The 8,546-nt window shown below is 45.4% G+C and overlaps 1 protein-coding gene across 1 annotated transcript; it reads right to left on the bottom strand.

Annotated features, from left to right (window-relative positions):
• Window positions 1–4,635: 4,635 nt before the first annotated feature.
• On the bottom strand, window positions 4,636–6,673 carry LOC148129811 (arylamine N-acetyltransferase, pineal gland isozyme NAT-3-like). The gene is made up of 2 exons (XM_087971790.1): window positions 5,885–6,673; window positions 4,636–4,671 (listed from the first exon to the last, which is right to left on the bottom strand). The coding sequence occupies exons 1-2, from the start codon at window positions 6,671–6,673 to the stop codon at window positions 4,636–4,638; spliced, it is 825 nt and encodes a 274-aa protein (XP_087827916.1).
• Window positions 6,674–8,546: the final 1,873 nt, after the last annotated feature.

The raw sequence follows: 8,546 nt of genomic DNA, 5'->3' as shown, positions 1-8,546 counted from the left end.
ATTGTGTGGTGCTGGGGTCTTGAACCCAAGCTGAAGATGTCCCTGAAGATGCAGAACAAGTCCTTGAAGATGCAGAATTCAGCAATCTGAATCATTCATCTTTCCTCAACTATTTTTGGTTCCTGGCGATTGAAAAAGAGAGAGAGAGAGAGAGAGAGAGAAAGCAATGTGATTTTAAAATTCCTGTCCTGTTGATTAAGAGAAAGAGACAGCAAGCGTATGCATAATGGCCCAGAGATAATTAATCTAGGAAACAAACATTAGCGCGAGGAAGCAAGTGTGAGGCTCAACAATGAATTGTTAGGAAGATATTGTGTTTTGCACAAGACCCATTTTGCTGAAAAGGACTTAAAGCTGCCAAAAAATAAAATAAAAAAAAGCTTTCAGATTCTCATGGGATCCAAGCTGACAATACTTAGAGACATCCAAATTTATTCCTTCACTCTCATTGCTTGATTACAGAATTGTGCATTTTCAGCCAATGTAGTTTGAGAAGAATTTGTCCAAGCTCTGCCCACACTTGACAAATTCAGATTGTCCTGTCTCAGGTTCATACACCAAAACTACTTTTCTGTAAAACATCTTACCTAAAATCAGCTCCATGTCTTTTTATCGGATTCTCAGATATCATATCCATCCCACCCACCTCCAAAAAAAACCCACTCAGGATGGTCCCATGTCTCATTTTGATAGTAGGGTGGAAAGCTATCCATTACACTGATCCTTGTCAACTCTGGCTCAGATTCAGTAGAACCCCCTTCCCTTCCTAAATGCAATTGGTTGGAATTCAATCTGGGATCTTTTTCATGCAGATCACGTGCTCCATCAAGGTGCTTTTTCAAGAGGCAACTGGAATTCTCTGTAAAGGAATACATATTATACCAAACCTTCATTCTTGGCTGTTTACAGTTGGGTTGGTCTACCCATACTTTTATCAAAATGAAAATGTGGATGAGTGTCAAAAGGAGAGATATCCATGAACAAAATTTGTCATGCAAACAGAGCCCAATTCTAGGCCTTAGAAAATTGATGCAAACCGAATTCATAATGCCACAAATCAAACTGCAGGATGAAACATTTGAAGGGAAGTCACTATGGAATTTACCTAGCTTATATTAGAATTGGAGATCCAGACCTTAACCAGAATTTTCTGGCTAGCATTTAAACTTTATCATGTGTCTGTGGTTTGAATCGAACATGCTTAGAACAAATGAGTGAATTTCAAGGGAGTGGGGGGGAAGCCATTGAGCTTTGAGCATGATAACATTATTCATACAGTTATTCCAGCATGTCATATTTCATAGCATAAAGCTTGTTTCAAAACCCGGAGTCTTTCTCCATTAATTATATTTGAAGCACATGCATTCAGAGCAGAGCTGTTGAGGTTGTCTTGTTCTATTAGTTTAACAAGCCCTGGTATTAATGAGATTGCCTCATAATTGAACCTTTTCATGGGTCCCTTGGTTAAGAAATTATGCTAATCTGAATTTGCAAACACAAGGCATCCATCATACTTGACGAAACAGTAAACATCCACAGTGATCCACGTGGAGTGCAAATGCACCGTTAATTATTACAGGAATGAACAAGCCTCATTATTTCATCTTCAGGGATGTTGGGACACAACAGCGAGCACCAGGAAGGCAGAATGCTCCAACTCTCCACTATGTGGCAGCAGGGTCTAGTTAACCGAAGCGAGTCTTCCACGAGCCAAGCCAAAGCAGTTCTGAATGGGGAACCTGAATAAATCTTTGCACGCAAAAGTATTTTGAGGGGAGGTGAACATGGTGCTGCTTGAAGAGAGTTCAGAGATTTTGGAGGGTTTTGATGATTAGTTTTGATTTTTGGATGGATGGATGGAGGAGGGGGGGAGGAGAAGGAGGAGAAGGAGGAGGGGAGGAGGAGGAGGAGGAGGAGGAAGAAGAAGAAGAAGAAGAAGAAGAAGAAGAAGAGGAGGAGGAGGAGGAGGAGGAGGAGGAGGAGGAGGAGGAGGAGGAGGAGATGAAGAAGAGGAGGAGGAGGAGGAGGAGAAGAAGAAGAGGAGGAGGAGGAGGGGGAGAGGAGAAGGAGATGAAGAAGAGGAGGAGGAGGAGGAGAAGAAGAAGAGGAGAAGGGGGAGGAGAAGGAGGAGGAGGAGGAGAAGCAGGAGGAGCAGGAGGAGCAGGAGCAGGAGCAGGAGGAACAGAAGAAGAGGAGGAGGAGGAGGAGGAAGACGACAAGGAGGAGAAGAAGATGAAGAGGAGGAGGAGGAGAGGAGGAGGAGAAGAAGAGGAGGAGGAGGAGAAGAAGAAGATGAGGAGGAGGAAGACGACGAGGAGGAGAAGAAGATGAAGAGGAGGAGGAGGAGGAAAAGAAGAGGAAGAAGAGGATAAGGATATTTTTCTCCCTAGCATCTGAAATGTCTAATAATTATCATGAAAAGCAACCATTACCACCATGAATGAGCTCAATTATCAAATGTTGACAGGTCTAAATTTTTCTTCAGTTCTTGGAACCTGCCGTGCATCCCTGCTAGGATACTTTTCACAGACTGGCAATGATTCTGGAGAACTCTGACTCAGCAAAGATCCAGAAGCTTATTTGCTTCTTTAAAGTTTTCTGGATAAAACCAAATCTCTCTCCGCCTCATTGATCTACACCTTCAGATAAGCAGCCTTTGACCACGAATCAGGCTGAAAAGACTTCAAAAGACTGCAAAATCTGCAAGAAGTGGCTTAATTGTGCAAACTGTTGCACTGTTAACTGTGCATGCGATGATGAATAAGATTGATGCCAATCTGCATTGTGTTCTTCTATGTGCTTTTGAGCCAGGAACATGAGGTACCATTACAGATAGAAGGAATAATAATATGCTTACAGGATGAAACAATGCTTTTATTGCGGTTTGGTTTGCCAACCCAATATATGTATATATTTGCTTGGCCTGACTAAATGTCTCATAGAAATAGCTTGAATGCATTACAAGGCAGAAATGTCCATAATACTGAAAATGAGTTGGTGTAATATTTGGGATTATCTAGACACATTGAGCATTAATATGATCTTCAAATTGTTTTGAAAGAAAAAAACAGTATCGCCTACTTAGGGTCTTCTACATTATACAAATTACATTCATAGTTTCGAAGTATGAATGGGCTGGTTGCTTGGAAAACGGACAGCCTGGATTCGAGACACGACAGATTGAGGTCCTGTCCTCATGCCAGCTCCTGCCAACCGAGCAGTTCGAAAGCATGCAAATCATCCCCTCCTTTTAACGACTCCGTAATCCCTTCTGATCTGCTGAGACTCTGCCTCTGAGAACGCCATTGGGATTTGGGGAGCAACACCTTTGGAATTCTGGGAAGTTCTGGGTGCTTCAACACGGGAGGTTTTTAAGAAGAGACTGGATAGTCACTTGTCCGAAATGGTACAGGGCAGTGGTGGCTAACTTTTTCGGGCTCCTGTGCCAAAAATTGTGCTTGCATGCTCATGTGCCAGCACCCAGAAAGCAATGCACATGCAATGCACATGTGTGCACAATTCCCCCCGCGCCCCCTTACCTGCACTGCACCTCCCAGTTGATGTTCGGCCCATTTGAGGCCTTTTTTGGCCTGCCAGAGGCTTGAGGGAAGCCTCTGCAGGCTTTGCAGGCTGAAAAATGGGCCCGTTTCATTACTTCTGGTATTTCTGGAAATATAGGAAGTGATGAAACGGACCTATTTTTTGTCCTGCAAAGCCTGCAGAGGCTTCCCTCAAGCCTCTGGAGGCCGAAAAAGGCTCAAAAATCAGCTGGGAGGTGTGCGCATGCGCAGTGAGGTAAGTTTTCCTGGGGCTCGTGTGCCCACATAAATGGCTCTGCGGGCCACCTGTGGCATGCATGCCATAGGTTCGCCATCACGGTATAGGGTCTCCTACTTGACTCCTGTTAGACTAGAAGACCTCCAAGGTCCCTTCCAGCTCTATTCTGATTGATGATTGATGGACTGGTAGTCTCAATCGATCTGAAGAACTAATTCACGCCAGTGGGATGAGATTTTTCGGAACTGTACAGTGGCTAGAACTCCAACAAGTTTGCCAGCCAGCAGGGATTAGAGAGGGGTTAGAAGGCTAAAACTGACATCTAATTAGATTTCATTTTAAACTCTAGAGATGCAGCAATTATGACTTCTGAATAAAAGTGGTTGTTATTTGGCAGGGCAGCCCAAGCAGTGCACATAATTATAATAATTATTGTGTACCTAATGATATCTAATAGGAATCAACACTGCAAATAGCAAATGCTTGTAAAGCGTTCCACATTATGGCCTCCAGTTAAGGGCAAAGGAAAGAACAAAAGGTTCAGGCACTGGCAGTCTTATTGTTTTCCAAGCACCCCAGAGAACGTCTCGTATCACTGTGTCAGTTGAGATGGTTAGGAAGAAGCAGGGCAGAAAACAACCCTAAAGAACAAAGCCGGTGTTGGTGTAGAGCAGGGATGTCCAACCTTAACAACTTTAGGACTTCTTAAAGTTGGGGAATAGGGTGTTGTGGTTCACCGGCAGCCTGTGCAGACGGCAGCGGAATTGGACAGTGGGAAATAATGCGGACCAGTCCAGGAGTCTGGAGGGGACCTGGACGAGGGTCTTGCGTCCGATACAGAGCTGGGGCCAGGACCATCTAGGAGTGGTATGTTGACTCTGGAGCCTCCAGAATCTGACAGCAGTGAGGCGGAGGAACAAGGGGAGCCTGTTTCCAGTATGCTTGTGCACAGAGCTGCTAGAAGGGTAGAACAGTTAAGACATAAGAGCCGACTCAAGAGTAAGGCTTGGAGGTGATTGCCCCTCCCCTAAAATATAAAGGAGGTACAAAGGTAAAGAAACCTTTGCAGGAAGCAAAGTCGTTTGCTCTGTTCGAATTAAACCTAGATGCTCTGTATGGACTTTGTACTTCGGTTGTTGTTGTTTTTTACAGTTCATTTGGCACTTTAGTTGTTGGCAGTAATTCAAAGGAGAGAAAGGTGAGTGCTTATCTTGAGGGACTGTTTGGGACTCATTAGGGGCTGGGAATGAACATAATTCCCAGCATTGAAATAAAACAAGAGTTATTTTGACTCAGCGTGTGCTTAATTACGGTCTCAGGAAGCCTTGGTCAGAACATGGGGGAAGTTTAGGGGACTGGAGGATAAAACATATAAAGAAGGTTTGTGGAATTGGGTATGTCTAGCTTAATGGAAAGAAGGACTAGATATACTATAGCAGAATGTCTAAGGAGTTGCCATAAAGAAGAGGGGATCAAGCTATTCTCCAAAGTACCTGAAAGCAGGACAAGAAGCAACAGATGGAAACTAATCAAGGAGAGAAGCAACTTAGAACTAAGGAGAAATTTCCTGACCATTAGAACAATTAATCAGTGGAACGACTTTTCTCCAGAAGTTGTGGGTGCTCCAACACTGGAAGTGTCATGCCCCTGGTAGAGACTGACTCTGAGGGAGAGGAGGAACAGCTGACAGGGAGTGTGGCTCTGGAGGTTGTGGAGGAGGCTGGGGGAGGGCAGAGGCTGGCTGAGCAGTCAGAGGAGGACCCAGGCCCATCCCCTATCCATCTTAGGGCATGCAGGGAGGAGAGGATCAGGGAGAGACATGGTCTACTGAGGAGGAGAGGGCCTTGATCCTCTTCATGGGCTGCAGCTGTGACAACTGAATAAGAGTACGGACCTGCATATGGGTGAACGCTGGAAACAAAGCATGGAAATATTTCTAGTTTATGGTTCCTCTCTGAGTTTGGTGTCCTTCTCAGTGTGTGTTATCAGTAGATGTCCTCCAGCCCTTATCTTGCCTGGTTTGTGTTGCTTTTTTCCTTCTTCTTGTAACTGTTTGTGGGGGAATTTTTTGTCTTCTGTCAAGAATATTCGGAGCTTGGAAGCAAACTGAAGGAATAAATGTCAGGACCTTGCTTACTACTAGATCCATGTCATCCTTATATTTGGTTTCAATCAGCACCCACCCAATCAAAACTAGAACTCCATCCGTAGTCTGGAGGCTACAGACAGACTTCCTTAAAAACATAGAATTTGGATCAGTTTGGAGTTGTAAACAGGCCGGCTGGAAGTCATCTATTGTCTTTGGTTGCAAGGTAAACAAGTAAATGTTCTTGCAGGTCATGTTTTTTACAACATCAGAGCAGAGAATTTTGTTCTCAGAATCCATCCTGAATTTCTTGCGCTTGACTTTGTGAAGGTACCACACTCCATCCTTCTCCATGAAGCAGAAGATTCCTGGGGCCTGAGGTTGGTTCTTCTCAGAAATCAACTCCATCGGTTGCCACATCTGATAATCCACCCCAAAACCACCATCAACAATGTAGGTTTTACCTTCAAGAATGACTCTGATCAAAAGATGAGTGAAATTTGGATAGTAGGCCTTTCGCTCTGGGTCATAAACGTGAGCACCTAAAAGATCAACTTTGTAGCCCATGATCTGGAAGGCCCAAAACAGAAGTTGGTTGTTCTCCATGCACCATCCACCACGGTTGTGCTTCACAATTTTATCATACACTGATTCTAAATCCAACTGAATGGTTTCGCCACAGTGGAGGCTGAGATTTTCAAAGGGCACTGCACGGATGTGATGTTGAAAAACCTCAGTTAAGGTTTCCAAGTCTATTTTGTCCTGGGAACCTTTGTAACAAATTCTTTCAAAATAATCCTTAATATTCATGATGGGTTCTTTTTTCTTTTTCTTTTTTGGTCTCTGCAGAGTGAAACAAATAGTTAAACTGGTTGTATAAAAATATCTCCGCCATTGTTTTTATTTCACGGTTGCAAGAAAACCCTGGAAAGTAAAGTCATATAATTATCCTTTGTATTTCTAATTTGGAACGGACAGACAGACGGACGGACGGACGGACGGACGGACGATTGACGGACAGACGGACTAGGACGGGACAGACGGACTTTGGACAGGACGGACGATTGACAGGACAGACAGGACAGGACGGACAGACAGACAGATGGACAGACTGACGGACTGGACAGACAGACTGGACGATTGATGACTTGACAGACTGATGGACTTGATGGACAGACAGACGGACGGACAGAGAGACGGACGGATCGGACTTGGACTTGGACGGACGGACGGACAGACAGATGGACAGACGGATTTGACAGACGGATGGATTGGACGGACGGACAGACTGATGGACGGACAACAGACGACAGACGACAGATGGACGGATGGACGGGACGGACAGACGGATCGGACAGACAGACGGACGGATGGACAGACAGACAGACGGATTGGACTGGACAGACAGACAGATGGATTTGGACAGACGGACGGATTGGACAGACATGGACAGACGGACAGATGGACGACAGATGGATGGATGGACGACAGAGGAGATGACGGATGGACGATGAAGATGGACAGAATGGACAGATGGACAGACGGACAGACGGACGGACAGACGGACAGATGGACGGACGGACGGATGGACGGTTGGACAGACAGACGGACGGACAGACGATGGACAGACGGACAGACGGACAGGATGGACAGGACAGATGGACGGACGGACGGACGGACAGACGACGGACGGACGGACGGACAGACGGACAGACGGACGGACGGACGGACAGGACGGACAGACAGACGGACGGACAGACAGATGGACGATCCCACCCTAGGTCACCACAGGAAGTTTTTAAGAAGAGATTGGACAGTCATGCATCTGGAAATAGCAGAGGGCTTCTTTCCTGAGGAAGGTGTTGGACTAGAAGACCTCCAAGGTACCTTCCAACTCTATTATACTGTTTCTGTTTCACTTGTGGACATCAACTCCCAGAATTCCAGCACTGCTGGCTGGGGAATTCTGGGAGTTGAAGTCCACAAGGATGGATACCCCCGGTGTAAAGTGTCTATGTATAAATACAAATAAACTGGATTCAGTGCTGTTTGGTCTTCCCCTCTTCCTGCTAATGTCCCACCAACGCTAAAACGGAGGCCGGCAAAACCATTGCTGCAGTTTGTTGCTGATGGTTGGCAGTGAGCTATTTATTTCCTTTAAAAAAAAAACTCCAGATAGAATCCATAGCTGGCAAGAGCAATTCTGTGTAATGTTTGCTCTGCAACAGCCGAAGGATTGTATTTGTGTAATTAAGGCAGGGGCCCCCCTGCCGATACAGGTGATGGGCTATAGATTTTAACGGGTCTCCGTTTGCAGAAATGGCAACCCGTCCTGATTCTCCCAATTTTCAATTACCTGCCTGAACCAGGCAAAGCAGAGTGAGGCTGAACAAGCATTTTGTCCTGCGGTGTTTTTCGCTGGCCTCCCTTTAGCTACGTGAGAAATAATGTCAGAAGGTCTCCGGACATCAAGACCATGCAAACCCTACCCGAATGCTCCGTCAAGGCAGAGTTTTGGATGCAGAAATCTACATTTTGAAGCCCACAAAGACTTTTTGATGGCAGATGGCATGGTGCGAGGGTCTTCTACATACTCTTTGTCCACTACACTAGGGGTCTGATCCAGACATAAAACATCCATGTCCCAAGGGAATGTCCCATCCAAGGCACAGAAGCTTGAATT

This window comes from Notechis scutatus, chromosome 9 (assembly GCF_049901735.1).
Source record: "Notechis scutatus isolate UNSWTSFEM ecotype Mainland chromosome 9, rNotScu1.2, whole genome shotgun sequence".
Lineage (NCBI taxonomy): Eukaryota > Metazoa > Chordata > Lepidosauria > Squamata > Elapidae > Notechis > Notechis scutatus.
This window is presented reverse-complemented; position numbering and strand designations above follow the sequence as displayed.